The sequence below is a fragment of the Lathamus discolor genome, chromosome 1 (assembly GCF_037157495.1).
Source record: "Lathamus discolor isolate bLatDis1 chromosome 1, bLatDis1.hap1, whole genome shotgun sequence".
NCBI lineage: Eukaryota > Metazoa > Chordata > Aves > Psittaciformes > Psittacidae > Lathamus > Lathamus discolor.
This window is the reverse complement of record NC_088884.1, coordinates 45,842,696-45,862,094: the sequence shown is the minus strand read 5'-3', so window position 1 is coordinate 45,862,094 and position 19,399 is coordinate 45,842,696. Positions and strand designations below refer to the sequence as shown.

The 19,399-nt window shown below is 35.3% G+C and overlaps 1 protein-coding gene across 4 annotated transcripts in view; it reads right to left on the bottom strand.

The window, feature by feature from the left end:
- TMTC2 (transmembrane O-mannosyltransferase targeting cadherins 2) overlaps positions 1 to 19,399 on the bottom strand; it is a 252,735-nt gene that overhangs the window by 85,351 nt on the left and 147,985 nt on the right. For all 4 annotated transcript variants that reach the window (XM_065669680.1, XM_065669690.1, XM_065669700.1 and 1 more), the window contains one exon: positions 3,726 to 3,840. In XM_065669680.1, coding sequence (XP_065525752.1) covers positions 3,726 to 3,840 — 115 coding nt within the window. The remainder of the gene's footprint in view (positions 1 to 3,725; positions 3,841 to 19,399) is intronic.

Sequence of the window (19,399 nt, the reverse complement as noted above, 5' to 3'; positions counted from 1 at the left end):
GAACAAACTACTGTTCTGCAGCTCTGTCCTTGGTACTTCACAGTATTAAAATACATGGATTTCTCAGTTAAAAAAAAAAAAAAACAGAGAAAGAAATCTCAGTTTATGCTGATTTACTACCCTATGAAATTTTTCTGAATTCAGCAGTGCTACATTGCTTTGAGATGCTGGCTTTGAGATTTGCAAAAATTACCTGCAGTGCAGTCCCAAGATGTTAGAGAAGTTATTCATAGGAGGCCACTGTATATGTATCACTGAAGTACAAAGTACCTTATTAAAGTCCTATTGTAACACATTCTCCATTTTACAATATAAAACAAGAACTGAAATCCTTTCTGCACTGAAATTGCTATGAAAAATCTCAAATGTTTTCAGAGTTGCCAGGAATTTACCCTCAGTTTTTCATGACAGTTTCAGAAAACAAGCCTCCAGACAAGAATTCAAGTCCTTAGTCTGAGCTCAGGTTTTCCAAATTCCAAGCCACAGATCTACACGACAGACCAGGTTACAATTATCCTGAGGTATAACCTATGCATACGTTTCACTTACACTTATTTGGACCTGAGAAAATGTCAGCAGAACAAACCCGTTTTTACCCATATCTAAAGTAGTGATGAATCATCAACGTAGTATTAATGTTAGCAGGGGCTTCCCCCCCCCCTTTTTTTTTTATAAATGAAAATAATAAACATTTTTCTGTTGGTCTCTAAAAGGAATTTATTTAAGGTTACAGAATTGACACATCTGAACACTATGGGAAATGACATGAATGAGACGAACCTTCAAATGGAAATTATGTAATTATGCAGTCTAAATTAATGTGGTTTAAATTGTCCTAAATGGCAAAAGCAGCCATAACTCAGAGCCATAAGGTATATGTATCAGAAAATAAAAATATACCACTGAAATCAACCATTCATCTAATGTGTTAAATCCTCTATATTTAAATGCATTTATAGGCAATTGCTAAGCCAATGTCACATTTTAGTTTCTTGAAAGAAACATCATCAAATACTTCCATTTATGTAGTTTCTCTCCTTGTTTACTACCCATTATAAATTGCGAGTTAATCCTTGTTTGTTTCCTCAATCAGATAGCACTTTATTATTGCTCTCTGTGAACACTCGGCTGCATGTGCCAATTAATCTGCAACAAATACTGAGATGTAAGATAAGAAACAATAAAGAGCATGTGAGACTACAATATACATTGGATATTTTATGGCCAAGATACAGTCATTAGAAATGACTGTAAGGATGCTTTTTTTTCCTAAAGTTCCTAAGTGACTGTTTCAGTTTCAAAGGCACACACTAAAAACCAGAAACAGCAAATCTAACTGGCCTCTTGTAAGCACGTATAAGACACATTTTTCCATTACACAATTTTTTGTAAAAGGCTCCCATAGAACTGCGCATGAAAGCTGGGCTGAATCTGCAAGGGAGCTCTTCAGAGTTTATGCTTAAAATAATTGCTTCGTTTGGGTTTTGTAATATCAAAACACACTCCATTCACCACCTAGCTTTTGTGCTAGATATGGAAGCATCCAACACATGGAAAGACTAGAAAACCAAAAAATGAAATGATGCAAGATTTTTCAATTTCAGCTGAATAACTAACAGTTTTGTGAAGCTTTTTTTAAAAGAAAAAAAATCTATTGTATTTAATACAGTAATAGCTTAAGAATTAGAGATCCTTTTTTGCGTAAGCATATGTATACACACACTATACAGCAAACACTTTCCCCTGAATATACTTCCTTTACTTTCACAGGTATATATAAGGTAACTTCATGCCCTACATATTGTAACCAGCATTTCAGTTAGATTCCTTTTATACAAATTCAGTAGAACTCCAAGAAGTGTTCTATTCAACAGAAATCAAAGTTTGTAGGTGTGTATCACTAGAAAGCTGGAACATTATCAGCTTGTTCTGAGACCAGCAGAACTACTGAAATCTGCTTTCTTTTATATCCCTGTGTTTATTGCCAAACCCCTTTTCTCTTCTTACCCTGGTATTAACTTCAGTTTCCTTCTATGACAGAGTAAGAAATTAAAGTACTGTACAGGCATATAAAAATTTTAATAGTTATAATTTTCATCCACAAAATGAATGGCATATAAGAAATTTAAGAGTATCAGTCTGGTCAGTTTTTTCCCTACAATTTTCTGCTGTGTTCAGAAGATATTCTTTAAATGTGATCAGAAAGAGTTTCTTCTTTAAAATACACTTTTCACACTCTCCACTGCCTAACAGACAAAAAAAATTACATATGAGTGTAACTGATGTTTATTAAAAATATACGTATTTTCAGATAGTAGTTTGATTTTGGAACAGAAATTCTATTATTAAGTTATTTTGAGCTCCCAGTATGTTTAAATGTACAGCAGATTAATGAAATGGGCAAATTATTCCTTGTTAAACACAGAAAAATGTAGAAAAAAGCTATTATGGTAAACTTTGTTTTGGATATTATAAATGACCATTTTAAACTGGACCTACAGGCAGAACATATTTTGTTTTTATTTAAAGGGGCTTACTATTTGCATTTAGGTTTTGTACATGTGTCTTTTTGTACAGATACTTTTCACACAGGACATAATTTTCATGCTACTACCTAATGGACAGCAGTCACCTGGATATAAGGTTAGATATAAGGAAGAAGTTCTTCACTGTGGGGGTGGTGAGCCACTGGAAAAGGTTGGCCAAAGAAGTGGTAAATGCTCCATCCCTGGGAGTGTTCAAGGGCAGGTTGGACAGAGCCTTGGGTGACATGGTCTTGTGTGAGGCATTCCTGTCCATGGCAGTGGGGTTGGAACTAGATGATCTTATGGTCCTTTCCAACCCTAACTATTCTATGATTCTATGATTCTGTTCTCTGCACACATCATGAAACAACTCATAGCTATTGAAGGTGATGAGCCAGTTGTGCAGCACAGCCACACTATGAGGGCTTGGGCTGGGTGGGTGGTGGCAGGAGGGGAAGGAAGGGTGAGTGCCAGAAAGAGTAGCAGTGCTGAGCAGGGAACAATGAGATGCCCAGCCAAGACACCTAGAGAACCAGCCTCCTCCCCTCTGGGGGATGCAGCACTATCTTGCCTCAGTGAGAAGCTTAGCATGGTGTTCACGGTGTGGTATATTAATGAGTTGGGAAATCTTTATAATCATTTTGATGCTCATGGTATTTATTCTTTTACCCCCTACAACAGGACTCTAGTAATTAAACTTTCTTGAGCCTATGCTGCTCTGAAGTCAGTCACAGGAGAAAAGAAATTTGCTATTTTAACATTTAAGTAAGTCCTCTGGAGCTAACCAAGCGGTATTGGTTTACGCTAGGAAGTGCTTACACCCACTCCACCCACCAAGTATTATTCAGACTTGAAAAAGAAGTCTAAATAACACTTCTGCATTTTAGCTGAGTCAGAAACAGATGGAGGGCTACTGTTGCCAGCTCATGTATATGTACTTTGTTCAGTGTGGGGGTTTTTAATTCTTTTAAAGCAAACAGATTTGTGAGCTTACCTTCTCCATATCCAACACACAGATATACAATAAAATTGACCAAGAAAAGGTCCTGTCTACTCCATTGTTTAAGGAGCATAATTAATGAAATGACTATACAAAGCAACAGCTATAACACCATCTCGATTTCCAGCAAGTAAATCAATAGCTCCATTCACAATAGGTTTTACAGATGATCCAAGCCCAGGAAAGCCCCACATACTTACAAATTATAAAGCATATCAGCCATGTTGCTGCGGTAGTACAAGGCATTTCTATAGGCGCTTTCAGCTTCAGAAATCTTGCTCTGGCTCTTGAGAACATTTCCAAGGTTACCCCATGCTGTCAAGAGGAGAAAACGGTACTCAGAAAGAGCTACGATCCAATTACACATGACAGAGTATCCAAGTATCAGGAAGTTCCTCAGGGAGACAAACTCCACAAAGAAACCATTTTTATGGAAGGTGGGGGAGAGGTTGGTCCTTTTTTTCCCTGGCTGTCTCTCCGCATCTCACTGTGAGATTCACGTTTCCAAGCAGTGATCTGCATACATTCTGTGTACATATAGCTTTCAGGTGAAAAAAAGGAACTTTAAAAACAAGTCTCCATGATTTAGAAATTACAATAGCAAAAGGAAAGGACCATTTTATTTTATATCACCTCTAAATAAAAATCCACAGAGTGAAATGTGGAACTGGGGCATCTTCATAGCTTTTCTTTTTTTTTTTTTTTTTTAAGCCTATGTATGCTAAACAGCAACAAATTTTCCCAGAGCAGGCACAGCTCTCACTGAGGTATGAAAATTTGACAAATGATGCAGGAATTGAAAGAATGGTTAGGTAAGTAACCAGGATTAAAGCACGCCATATGGATATAAACATACTATTCAGATCACTAAAATGCATTTTTTGTCTACTTGGAAAACATATGGTTTCTCTCCATACAATTTATTATGTTATACAATGTGCTTTTATACCCCATCTATAAAGGACTTGAGGTAAAAAATATTTAAGGCTCCACATGTGTTCCCTTTGCAGTTTTGTTGAGTGGCACAAAAACTGTACTTAAAGAAAGAAACTGGAAGTAACATTTTATGGAAAAAACAGCCCATGTTATTCATAATTTAGGAAGCTAATTTAACTGGCATTATAATTATAGTCTATGTGTATACATTAAAAAAACCCACATTATACTTACAAATACATCAAAGTTGTTTCATAAAACAGTTCTACTTTCACAAGTATTCTTTTTATGAGCAAAAACAATGGAAAGATGATGCAGGTCCTTTCCACCAAACACACAATATACTGCAAACCATTCTTCCCTCTAGAGGCACTAAGTATAAACATTAGCTCATGTAGCAGTTAAAGTCTACTGCTTCAATTACTCAAGCCGATCTTTTTATAGGAATTTGTATCAATCTTAAACAATACAAACTTTCAATGTAATTTTAACATAACACTGCTAAACAGGTTTATAATTGTTCCAGATACATGTTTTTTCCTCAGAAAGTGGATTGCTTTCAATCTGCTGTAGTCTCCTGCAGAAGCATCCCACCATAGGGATGAAAAAGCAGCAAACAGCACTTTCCTCTGAGCAGAATAAACTAATCATTGCTGGGAAAAAACTGATGGAGTCCTATTAGAAGTCACAAAAATAATGACATCCAACTGTGCACAACAAATTTTGCAAAGGCAAATAAAAAAAATAAATGCAGTATTTCCATGAGAAAATAAACTCTCTTCTGTGAGTCACTTCATTCTAGACTAGCATTTCATAAGACAAGAAATAAGTCAGGAGATATTTATCACTAAATTGAGAAAAGTCACAAATGTTCCATTATTCTCACGTTTAATGAAATAAAGCTGCTGAAAAATTCAGAAGCAGCAATTAAGGTGACTATCCAGCTTATAAGCATTAACACTTGTAAGAACAGAAAAAAACAACCCAGATTAATGTTTTTTAATAATTTGTGAAAACACTCTCTGATGTTGCTTCTGCAGTACATGACCATCCAATTTCCTGCAGCTGTATGTTCCATATAATCTGTAGCTATTTTTGTTTTCAGTCTGATCTCCCATATAAGAGCATTACATCAAATGAACATTTGGACAACTATTAAGAATTCCTTCATATAGTTACTAGCTCCCAACCACTTTGAAGCTCAGTAAGTGAAAGGACGTATAGAAGAACGATTCGGTTCATCTTTTCATCTGTTAAAACTGGAAAAAACCCTTATTAACACTGTTAAATGTGTTAGTTTCTCGTCCACACTTCATGCTATACACTCCATTTTTTATCCAACTGAAGTTTTAAAGCAATACTTTATTTTACTTTCTGTGAAATAATCGGTGTCAGCTTTTTAATATCAATCAATATTTAATCTGATTTCATTTGAAATATATTCCACTTAGACTTTTGTTAGAACTTGTAAAACTGTGAATGATTAACTTAATGTAATATAACAGAAGAAGCGATAGTAGCAGAAAACAGCAAACATAAACCACAGTAATTTCACCATTTGTCATTAGAAGAAACATGAAAACCAAGGGTATTTTACTTCCTCAAACTATAAAAGCTTAGTATAAATCTTCACATCTATTTAAATACAGAATTATACGAATGACCTAGTTCTGGCTGGAGATGAAGCTACATAGGACATTTTGTAGAATAAATGCTTATTTTTAGAGCTCATACTCATAGCCCTAGAAGTTACGAACAGCTATTATCTGCATCAGCCACATCCTCTTGGTTGTTAGTATATTACGGGAAGAAAAAGAGGATGATCTACATGGAAAAGAAGCTACATCAGCTACTCAGGAATATTCACTCCTCTTGTCTTAAGGAACACAACTAACCTTAGGGAAAAAAAAAATAAAAAATCAGTTAGTAGCTACATCTCTGGCACCTGATTTCTCAATCCATATCTCAAAACAAACTTCTGCAAAACTGTGACAACATTGGTTCAGCCATGTGCTCATTCAAAAACAGAAACAAAATTATACCTGAATGAAGCCACATCTCTATTAAAAACATACCCTATGATTTCAGCTGAATTTCAGCACTCAACTGTTTTTCATCTGTGCGTTATGAGAAATTAAAAATTAAACCCTCAAAAGAAAAAGAAACTAGGTCAATAATTCTGGAACTTAAAATGGATTTTTATTCCACTGATTTTTTATAGATATTCTTTATGTAAAATCTGTAATACCTGAAATTGCAAAAGGGTGTATTCAGAAGAATATATTAAGTATATTCAGAAGAATATATTAAATATTCTGAATATTTAATATTCAGAAGATGCTAAAGCATATATATATATATACATATATACACACCACAACTTAATCTTTAATTACAATTTTTATCCTGTTGGAGCCCCTATTCAGTACAAGCTGTGAATGAAACAGCTTTGTAATATTTACTTTTTTATTGCTGCTTAATTCCCTCTGCACCAGCAATGAGACCAAACCAGTCCCAGGTCTTTGAGAAATAATACTCCATCATACCATGGGAACAAAGGTAACATTCACGTATCTCACACACCTACAAAACAGTCAATCCATTCAAACTCTACTTTACTTCCTACTTTTCCATAGATCATAATCAACATAAATGGGAACATTTTAAATTAAATCCATTCCATCATCTTTATCCTAAGCCAATTACAAACTGAAAAATCTCTTAATGCTTGAGAATCCCTGTGCCAGTTACATTTCTTTGCAGGAAAACAGATCATTTTAAAAGGGTTTTGTTGCTGAAGATTTTAAATAAACAGCAGAATAAATTCTGTGACACTAAGTAGGAAAATAAACAATTGTTTAAAAGTCATTATTTTGGTCATATCAAACTAGATTTCTATTAAACTTTAAAGATGACATTTACGCCACCTTGCAGTGAGAGTAGGTTAAGTTCTCAGTCATTTAATTGCTTTCAAAATGAAAATGAATCTCACAAATTTCAGCTTCAAATTTAACATGATTAATTTCTTAACTACCTCATTGAAACTGAGAAGTGAGATTTAACAAGCCTGAAAAATACCAGGTTGGCATATAAAACCTTCTCTAACCTTCATTCTTCAACGGGGTAAGACAAATAACAGTGAAGCAGGAACAACACTATCCACTCTAATCTGCCTGAATCTATGAAGCTTTTATCTTGCTAGAGGAACAGTTGAACTTTCAGCTTGCAATTGAATTATGAAGACAAATGACAAATGGAAATGAATGCGTGCAAATATCTTAATTCAAATAAAACTTTGCTATCTACTGAATAAAGGATCATGATATGTTATTCAGTGAAATGGAAACAACAAGGAATAAAGTAAAGTTTCAGAGAAAAGTATTCAGGTGATGTAAAAGCATGTATGCTGATTTCGTGATCCAATAGTTTGATTTAAATAAATAAATAAATAAATAAATAAATAAATAAATAAATAAATGTTAACAAAGATAACTGAAAGTATTAAGGAGGATTTTCCTTTCACCATGTCACCCTTATATAATCTGTGAAAATTAAGACAATAAAATATATTTGGAAGCTCAAAACCTACTGAACGTATCTGAACACCTCTACTGAAACATGGAGAGGAAAAAAAAAAATAACTAAAATCCCTTCTTAAATCAGTGAAATACAACCTGTTAAACTTTTTAAAAGGTATAGGAAATGAAAGGAAAATACTTTCTTTCCCGTTATGTTATGCCAGAGGGCAAACACTGCCTTCTGTAAATCTTCCTAGAAGCAAACACTTGAAAACGGATTAGAGAAAATGTAGGATTCAAAGCTTAAAAAATTGATACACAACATTCAAAATTCACATCAACAAATTACAGAAGTTTTGTAATACTGTTTTTACCTTACTATCAACCAGACTTATTCACAAAATAAAAGTTAAAACACAAATTGATGAATGCATTAAAAATGTTTATTACTTGAGTGGGGTGAACTTGAACAAAGACTGAAGTTGTTTAGGGAACAGCAAAGTCATTTGTAAACAATTTGCCAGCAGTTCCAACTAGCAACTTCAGTTAATAGAAAATGCACATCAAGCCAAGAAAACTTCTATGGAGCTTTACAAATATTTGTGCATTATTTACTATTCTTTAGCTTGTGAAATTAATAACAGCAGTTCCAGGCTGCATTCCCTCTCTTGACAGTCCTTCTGCATTTCTCTTGACTCATCTATGAAAAAGAATTAAATGTGCAACAATTACCATCTCTATGTTTTTCATAAACAAAGTTTAGGGATGAAGAGATGCTGGTCCAGAAAAAAAAAAAAAAACCTTCAATATATTTTTATGCCAGAGATCTGTTGCTCTCTGTTATCACAATTGCATTTATGCTCCCACGTAGCAGGCATGAAAAATACGGTCCTGGGCAACAGGCAACATTTATGACAAGGAACCCTAACACGGGAATCTCAACAGAGGGGTTCAGAAACTGAATCCTTGATTTCAAAAAAACACACTAGCACAGCAAAAAACCTGACTCTGATATTTGAACACATAACCCATTTCAGAGCTGTAACAATTTCTTCAGCAATGTAAATAAATACTGGTATAGTCTAGGATAAGTAATTAAAAAAAAAAAAAAATCTGTTCAAACTTAAGTAGACAAACACCATTTGCCTTTCTTTGTTAATTCTGAGTAAAACTGATCTCCATCTTCCCTTCTGGAAAGAAAGCATACCTGCCATACTGGACAAAAGACAAGAGAGGATAGCAAAAACATACGAACCAACCCACTTTAACTTACATAAAACCCTTAAAGAGCAAAGATGTGCAATTTTGAAAGATACTCCACAATTGCAAAGTACATGAAATGATGATAAAAATAGGCTTTTATCTGGCAAGCTTTTAAATAGTATTTTTTATTTCCTCTCCCTCCACATGAAAGAATGGGAAGATGGAGGTATCATTGTATCCCTGGCAAAAGTGCAGTGGAAACTATGGTAATTATCAATACAGTTTGTTGATTGGTACCAAAACCACCATCAGGAGCTGCACTGTTTAAACAGTGCAGCTCCTCCATACTTCCCTACTATTTTACACCAGAACCATCAGTACTCCGAACTTCATGAAAAAGGTATTTCTATTCCCCCATTTACTTTGCAGACATTAGATTTCAAGACTCAAAGATTATTAAGCACGTGAGCCCAACAGATGCTGTAAAACTCCAAAGAAGCATCCTGTTGAAATTCCTAGCCATTATCATTTATAAGGCATTGATTTGGATGATGACTGAAGGTGAAGAATTCTAATTTTACTTTTCTTGAACACTTTTTCCTGTTTCAAATATTGTCTTAAAGGATTTTCCATTTGCATGTTTTCCCTTCCAAGGCTTGAAAGTCAATTACAAGTAAGATATGCTCATTTTATATAAATCAGTTCTTCAGTACAGCACACTAATAACCTCCTCGTGGTCAAAGCATCAATATTTGAAATTTACATTATGGTTGGTGCAAAATTTTATGTTTTTATTCATTACAAGCTTGTTGAGTTGGACAATCAGCAGGAAACAGGTTAGAACAGTATGACAAAATTTAAAACAAGAAGGTAACAGTACTAATTACATTTCCCACTTTGAAATGTGATGTTTTTCAAGAATGACATCACAGTATGATTTATTTTCAGGGGGTTGTTGGTTGTTTTTTTTTTTCCTGAAATTAGTTACTTCAGTTGTTACTAGCATAATGGAGTAAAATCTGAAAGAACTAAAATAACTTTTTTGAAAATGATGAGGTTTTATTACTTTCCAGGTGATGTTTCTAATAAAGTGACAAAAAATAGCATGGGGAAAATGCCTGTGGCCTGGATCACACTGTGCATCCGTTTTTATGAGGCTGTCACCATGAGAGGATTTATAAATGCTGGATTAACTTCTACAAGTTTGGAGCATAAAAACAAACCAAAAAATAACCTCCTGTCTTCTGCTATTAACTTTTATGTGGACTCAATTACTAGAGCATGACAATCCAGGTTTCCAGTTTAGGATACTTTTTTTTACCATCTGTTCTTAACACTTTTTCATTCTGCGCTATAAATTACTACTTTACAGCTATCAGTATGAAAGTCATGAATTCCAAGCATTCACTTTGCCACCTCACCCTGTAGCAATATCACTAGAATGTAGGCAGCATCAAGTGCAGCAGCATGTTGTGAATCTCTCTCATCTCTATGGTAATAGGGAGCATACAGAATATTGAATATTCTTAGAACTTTGCCTAAGTGTGTTTTTCTATTCATTCTTAGCATCTACACTCAATATTTCTAGCTGAGGTATTTTATGAACCAAATTGTTTGCTTTACCATCTATCTGAAGCTCCACATTAAAGGCTAAAAGCCACATATTGCCCTTCATAAGGCATTGCACCATTGCTAAGGTTACAGACTATTCAAAAATTAAAGAGAATTTTGTGAAACAATTCTGACAGAAGGGGATGCCTCAGTAAAAGTAAACTTAATGTAGTATGTAGCTTGCATGGAAAGAAAATTTCTTTTTCTTCAGGTTTATACCTTGAAAACAGATAGATTCCTGTTACCAGACTCTGCTTCCTCCTGCTGAAATTACAGGTGCTACACTGGGAATTAAAAGAACTGCATTGTGTTCACAGATCCGCCACTGGCCTGTTGCTCAGATCTGCTGTTCGGGAGGCTCCACCTCCTGATGCCTTTCTGTTTGTATTCTTGACGTTTGTTACTCATCCATTAATTACAAGATTTTTCTGTCAAGGATTATATCTCACTGTCGGTTTGCAGAGGGCCTACTGAAGAAATGCAGCTAGACACTAATGGACCACAGATGCATGATAACTTTTGGAGGAATGAAATAAAGGAGAAAGAGAAGGTGTCCTTGCAATACAGAAAAAAGATGTAATGAACTTTTCCCCATATAATTATCATTCTCACAAAATGAGGGCCAAGAAAACTAAGTTCCTTACACTTTAAACATTGTGGGAACATTGACATATGTGTATGTATTTCATATTTTTATCTGTGTTCTTAACTTTTCTTAAAGGGTCATCCTTCCTAAAACACATTTGGGAGCAGACAAAGCTGTAAAAAAAACCAAACCAACAACCAAACCCAAAAAAACAAAACCCTGTAAAATCTGACATTGCTTTAAGCCTTCTAAGGAATTCTAACAGTGGTTTATTTCATGAGAAATAAGTTGAAACATTGAGAACAATGTTTGTAGATGGAAAATTCATCCTACTAAAAAAGAATAAAAACTGACTTGCAACTGAAGTCAACAGTTTCCAACATCCAAATATTCCAAATTACCTTTGTTGGGTAATGCATGAAGAACATAGCACTAGTTATATCATTCACATCTGAAAGATTATAACCACAGCTATAAAGAACAACACCTTTTCCTCCTTCTTGAAAGGTTAAATTCATCATCAGCTTACAGCTTTTTCCTTCCAAGGGTACTAGTTGATAAAGCAGAGTGATGCTCCAGCCTTAGCACTCTCATTTCATCAGGCAATCACTTTGTTCTAGATGGGGAAATAGGTTCATGAACAGAGGCATAATAGGTTTTCCCACTAAAAATTATGAAAGCTCAGTTGCATGCTCAAAAAAAGGGAATGAAAAGAGCTCAATGTTTTAGATAGCTCTTCTACAATAAAGACCCGCTATCTCTCACAAAGATATATCAGATCAATTAGACCGTGTCAGTTAAGTGGTCTGCAAACATAAAAGTTCATGTAAATGCTAAAAATTATTATCTTAAAAGTGGAACAGATTTTGCGTAAGTTCTGCATTATGGTTTATACAGCAAATTATATTTTTCCTACTATTTTTTAAATATGCCATAAATTTGTTCATATCAGTTGCAATTATTTTCGCCTCAAAACTTCACTTGTTAATAAGACACATTTTGATCAAGTTACCTCATTTTGCCAACCCAACAGCCAAACTGCCAGACTGCCCTGTTTCTTGCTTCCTAAAGTGATAAATGGTTTCTATATACCCATAATTTATGAGTTTAATCTACTTTATACACTAAATTTTATATACATATCAGTGGGCATGTGCTAATGTTGAGATGGACTGTATTAGAGATTTACCACCTCTTAACTTTTACATATTATTCCCTTTTTATTAAGAGTGTTATTTATATCGTGTCTTCAACACTTTGTTGATCAATTCCAGGGCTTTTGGAATGACAGCAGGTGAAAGAAAAAAATAATTTAAAACTATGCAGAGCTCTGAAAGCTATCCAACACCATGTCAGCATGCGTACTGAACCAACTGACTTTTGGCAGACAGTGCTTCAGTTTTGTTTCTTAGGTTTGAAATCCTGACGCAAAAGGTATGAATGCATAACACTACCATGCTCAGCATCACAACCTGATATACCCGCTTCACTTGCTATGTTACAGAAAATAAATTTCTCCTCCTCAAAGGATAGCACAGCGGCTCTCTCAGCTCAATGAACTTGAGAGATGAGACCGAGCACCTGGTAAAGTGTTCTTAGGCACTACCATTTAATCTGTTCAGTCTAGAGTATGGACTCCTCATTCAGCCTAGGACACACTTGCAGATTTTGGTAATCCAATTAGCTTTAATGAACCTAATCTCAAATGTGTGAGGGCTCCCTAAACTGACTGAATAGAAAATATCACATTAACACATTAAAGATCACATTAATCTTGTTTTTAGCCAACACCCAGAATAAAGCAAGGCATTAAAGAAAAATTACAGGTATACTCACATACTGATGCACTACACGTGACAGACTACTGTAAGAAAAAATTCTTGCCAGTACTTTTGCTTAAGGTACGACAGGATGAAATAGCACTTCCTTACTATTCTTACTTATGTATCAACAATGTAAAATATTTTCAGGATAACATTACAGAAACTTTCTACTGAATAGCCCTCGCTCACGATTAGTCAATAGACAAGCTCAGGAAGAAACATGCTTCCCAGCCACTCATCTCTCAGATGGAGGTAACAACTCACATCTCCCAGGACCTGCCTCAGTGCAGCCAGTGTGCTGCATGGACAGTCCTTCCATTTTCCGCACAAGAGAAAGAAAATACTTCAGACAAAGCTGTCCTGTATATGAGATTAAGCCCATAATGCAAGTGTTCATACTGTAGAACCTCTAAAAAGATTCAAATTGGAAACCACAACCTCATTGAAACTATATAGGTGCCCTTCATAAATAAGCAAACAAACAAGACACCAACACACACGTTGTTCTGGATAGGTCATCCCATTTACCGATTTTTCACAGTTCAGTTTTGTTTAACATTGCAACTCTTATGAAGACATTCTGGTTCAGCTAAAACTACTGCAAGACTTGTTGAAAATACAGGTTTTCTGCCTTCCAAGCTGTGCTGGCACACCCCAATGCATCAGGAAATAACTTTTCACCTGTCACAAAGGTAATAAAGGACTGATAAATATAGATTATCTTTCATTTAAATGGAAATCCTGATGTTAAAGGAGATTCATGATTGATTCATGTGTTTCATGACACAGGGGTTCTGGTGGAATTACCACTGTAAGGAATTCCTGCACCTATCACCCTCCCTGCCCATCCCTCCTGTGAAAATGATTTTTGGGAAGCTCATGGTCTATATCAGATGAATAAACTAATCCAGGTTTGTTTGAAAAGACAGATCATAGTACCTTTAACATCTAATCTAGTCATTGCTCTGTTCACAGCAGAGGCTGATCACACCTTTGTTTGCACAGCTTCGTTAGCTATGCACTGTGGGAACACTGTAAGCTGTTACTGCCATAAAGTTTCCATTTCATGAAACTTCATAAGGGTCAGGAACAAAGCAGTGAACAGAAACTCTCATGATATAAGGAACTGTGCTTTTTTGAGGCGATAAATCATGCAAAAAAGAGAGAGGAAGCCAAAGGAGCAGAAAATACAAGTGGACAGAGAGCTCTGAGCACATGGGAAAACTCAGGATTAACCCTGAGAAACTCTTCAGAGCACCAAACTGACTCAGGCAAGGAGGTGTCCATGTACTAAATCTGTCACATTACATAATTTTTTAAACAGCAGGCATAGTTCTAAGAAAAATTATCTATGATGCAGTTTAAAATTTTGTCCCATGTTCAAAATTATGTGAGTCGTAAGCCAGCCTCCTGCAGAAACGGAAGAGTGCACATCGCTAACTGAAATGACAGCCATGGTCCTCAAAGCTGAAAGTAGATGGATTGTGTTGGCTCCTTTCCAGGAAACGGGAATAGAGAGGACAGTGTCCTGGAAAGGTGCCAGAGGAGCCACAGAAAGGGGAAAATCAGTGCTAGGCTGTCAAACCAAGAGAATCATGAGAGTGCTCAAACAACATACGTCAGAATTGGAAAAGGGAAATTAGTGCATTTCCAGGAAGCAGGCTTTTCGTAATACTTCAAGTTGTATGGTTTTGTTTATTTTGTTTTAAATCACTTATTAAGGCAAGACAGAGCCTGTGAAGCCTTGCCAGCCAATACATATCCACACTGGTATGGAAATAGAGGTTAGAGGGAGGAAGATAGGTCACAAAATGACCTCCTTCATTTTTTGCCAGTAGTGAAACTAACTAAAGACTTTATTATTAACTACCATCTTTAACAGTTCATATTCTAAATGTCTTCTGTGTTTGAAGAACTGAAAGAAAAGCTCAGTGTGCTAGAATGTCCAAGCAAAGAGAAGGAAATTATGTTGAGCCCTCAGTCCCTCTGTTTTGTGATCTTTTCTGCAATTTAAACCAAAACTATACACAAGCCTTTTGCACATGCTATAACTGCATCAGGCATCATTTCATTTTTGCATGTGTGAGGGGTGGCAATGATGACCGCCCAACCTTAAGGGTTAGTAAAGCTCCCTGTTACAAAGTAAGGGTATTGGAAATATTAATAAAATACTTGTATTTATCTATCTACACTGGGATTTTACAGTGCCAAAAGAAGTATAAAGAAGCATGTGTATAAATTACTGTCCCGTCCACATTAAAGGTTAGCTTCTCTACAAGATTTATGTAATGGGACCTCAGTGTGTACCAGTATGAAACCCATTACAGACAGTAAAATGAAGACCTGTAGCCTATGGTGAAAATCCTTATGTAAAGGGAAAATTTTTGCAGCCGATGTATTTTGAAAAAAAAAAAGAAAGTAAAATAATGAAGCAACTGGATGACTGACTAATACATTTAAACAGACGTGGGCAGCTTGAGAACCAACCCAGGTAATCTCATTTTCCTCCAATTGATAGTTAACTCTTTCCCCACTGAAAAAAAAAAACAGGCTGGTTTCAAAGAACCGATGAATATGGACTGAAGGCCTGACTTTTAATCAAACTAGACAATAAAATCCATAATTTTCTGGCAAAGAAAATACCAAATTTAATCCATTTCACTTGATATCCTACAAAACCCCCATCTTGCTAAAGCTAATCCCTCCTTGACCAGGGTGGGGTTTTTTTTTGCACTGTAGTTTTTAGCATAGATTGAGTTTGTTGAATGATTTTGCAGAGCACCCCAGTGAAGGCAGGGGAAGAAATAACAGTCTGATGAGTCCATGTCTCAAAACAAAGTAATAGAGTCCATGTCTCAAAATTGTTTATTTCTTTAAATTCATAGTATATGCAAAGGGGAAAATAAAGTCTAGCTAGTCATTAATAACAGATTCTCTTCCTATCCCCCTCCTATTTAGTATTCACAGATAAGAGATGCTGTTAGACAACACTCAAGGAAAAAAAAAGTTAGCATTCTTGTTTCCAGTCCTTTATATATGTAAAGGAAGCATATCAGGCTTTCTGGTATCCTGCTGAAGAAGAAGCAGATATCCCACAGTGACTTGGATTTCAGAGGAAACTACAGCACTATTGAAGAACTGAAAGAAAGAACACTGCCACTGGAGAAAAAAAATTAGATTTTGAAGGGCAAACCACTTTCCTTCAGCTCTCAAACATATTTAGCATAGCCAGAGTCTTTTACTGAGGCTGGGATGACTGTGGCATGTTCAAATGCTTTAGATAACTATGACCATTTCTCAAACTTAGTAACGCCATTCCTTTTACACTTCCTAATCATTCAGGGCAACAATAACACCCATCCCTACACTACTTTCAGACCATAGTATTTTTATTTATCTTTCAAACAATTCTATGCAGTTCACCTACCAGTTGAGTTTTTTCTTTCAAAGCTGTTATGAGCAGCAGGCAGATAGAAAGTATTTCCTATTTATTTCAAGAACTCTGAAGCATTCTGTACAACATTTATCCTTAAAATTCTTTTGCTATTATAATTATAACCTTTTAATTTTTATTTATATAGGATCATCTCATTATTGGGTGTTTCCTCATACAGTAGGCTGTGATAAGGGTTATTACTGATAGATAGAAACATTTTATAACACTGACAGAAGGTATACTACCTTTACAGTAATTTCTCCTTAGCCAAACTTAAGTTACTGATCAAACTCGAAAACAGTACTAGTAGTCAAGGAAATTTTCCATGCAACCTATAGTCAAAGGATTAAGTGCCAGAAAGTTCTGGTAAACACGCTGAGAAAACTGACGGTGCTATGTTTCTCTGACAATTACTTCTAAAACAGTTAACTAAAAAATATGCCAAGAATCACCATAATGGCTATGTAACCAGATATTTTTCAGCAACTAGCTTATTGGGGGTATTATACTCTCATAAATGTGGAGAGGTTGTAATAAAATAATGAATAATCAAAATTTTTAAGAGGTGATCCAAAGTCTACTGCAGAGGGAAAAATAGAGATTAAAGTGGCTTGATCAAAGGCTAAAGAAGAGCTCATTAGCAAGACAGAAACAAAGTCGTGAATACCCAATTATAGATGCTATGCCCATAGCACTGATATTTCTTAACAGTGATCATATGAAAAATTTTCATGCATGATTATTAGCAGGTTTTATACTTCTAAAATTTGCTGGATTATGGCAATCTGTGCACTGAAATTGTTTTCCCTTTTCAGTCTTGTTTTTCAAAGCCAGCATTTTGTATTCACTGCAGTGTCATTTGAGTCAGACTTTTACCACTTTAAGAGTGATTTTATTATTATTTAAGTGACATGAACCAAAGGAGCAAGAAATAATTACTGTGCAGTGTGATATTTTGGGCTATTGGCCAAACGATGAGTTGGAGTTTTACTGTCAAGCTCCATATAAGAAAAAGAATTTATGCATCAAATCACTGAAATGCAATTCCAAAGACAACAGGTATTTTTAAATGCCAGTGTGATGTTTATTAAAATACACACTACTCAGGATGCATAAAAAAAGTGTGATTAACAAGTTGTGTGCCAGAGCAGTAGCCATTGAATACAAAGCTCTAAAGGCATTACAAGAGAGCCCAGTTTCTTGTCAGCATAATCTAAGCTTTTAAAAATAAGCATATTTGAAGAATGTCATACCTTCAAATATTTCTTCTCCTTTTGCCTCCAGTCATCACTACTGATATGAAAATATTAATCAGCATGGAAAATACTGGTCTATTGCACCCTTTCTGTTTGAGAGAAATATGGCTTCTTTACTTAGCTTACTACACGGTATTAAACTGCTTTTCCTCATTGCACTATAAGCTATTTTCATTGTCTGCTGAAGAAGGGACCTTTTACTGATAGCTGCTGTTAGTAAGAAATCATTTTCTAAGAGTCGATAAGAATAACAGCAGAAAGCTGTCAAATCAGATCGAAACAGCTTCTAGTATTTACTTCTACCCAAGTGTACAGAACTAGAGCATACAACCTCTACAATGACAGGCATGGGTTTTTCCTTTTCTTTCCTTTTTTTTTTTTAATCAGAGGAACAACTCTTGGGTTAGGACAACCCTGGGTGCTTTTTTAACAATAACAAATTATGCAAATGGAACAATATTAACTCACATGATTGTTTCCCCTCACCCTAAGTTTACGATTAAAACAATTTGTATAGCAAATACATTTGCTTGCTGCATCAGAGGAATGGTAAAAGAGGAAATTAACACTACAAAGTATTCAACATGAGTAACAAAATTAAATTTGTTATTTTAAAAAATATTTTTTGAAAAAGAGTATTTTTTTTTTCAGTTCAGAGAGGGGGAAAGAAAAGAAAGAAATAAAGAAAAGAAAAAGAAAGGTAACTGTCCATGAAGTTCCAGGGAATAAAACTGATCAACTCTAAATGCTATGCCAAAGATGCCAAAAAAAAACCCTGGAGACTGTTCTCTAAATCATCTACAGGCACAAACATTGCAGAATGAGGCAGCAAGATCTTACAACCGTGTCGCAAAGCTAAAAAAACCCCAACATGAACAGGGAAAAGCAACACTGTGGTCCAGAAGAGTATTTCAGTGTTAGAATATCTTCTAAAAACATTAAGCAAAATTGAATTATTCACACCCACAGGAACCTGTGCTAGGAGCAAGGGTGGAAAGATAGAAGGAAAGCAACTTTCAATATTCATATGCAACAACTTATATATTCTTCTCTGTCAACACCATGTCTTGGTCTTATTGCTGCCCACTGAGAACAACATGGAAATTGAGATATGAAATGAGACACTAAGAACAGGATTTTTAACTTCAGGAAAGATCTGAAGCACATATTCCAGAGTCCTACTGACCTGTCCAAGATATGAACGTATGACATTTCATTAATACTAATTTGTGATGGAACAAGAACAAACACCTAAGCAACATGCAGAACTGATTTTGAAGCCAAAAGCTGTAAGGCCAACATAAGTCAGTGCCACGTGCAAGAGAGGGCTTACTAAACTAGGCGTAGTGTCACAATAACGTAGCAATACTGCTTTTGGAACCAGCCTAGTATGTTTCTTGCTGTACAATCCATTGCAAAAGCCACCTATATAAACTCAGCAGGATTTAAATGCACGATTAAAAATAAGCAACCACTTAGTGTAGCAGGTCAACTATTTCCAGGAA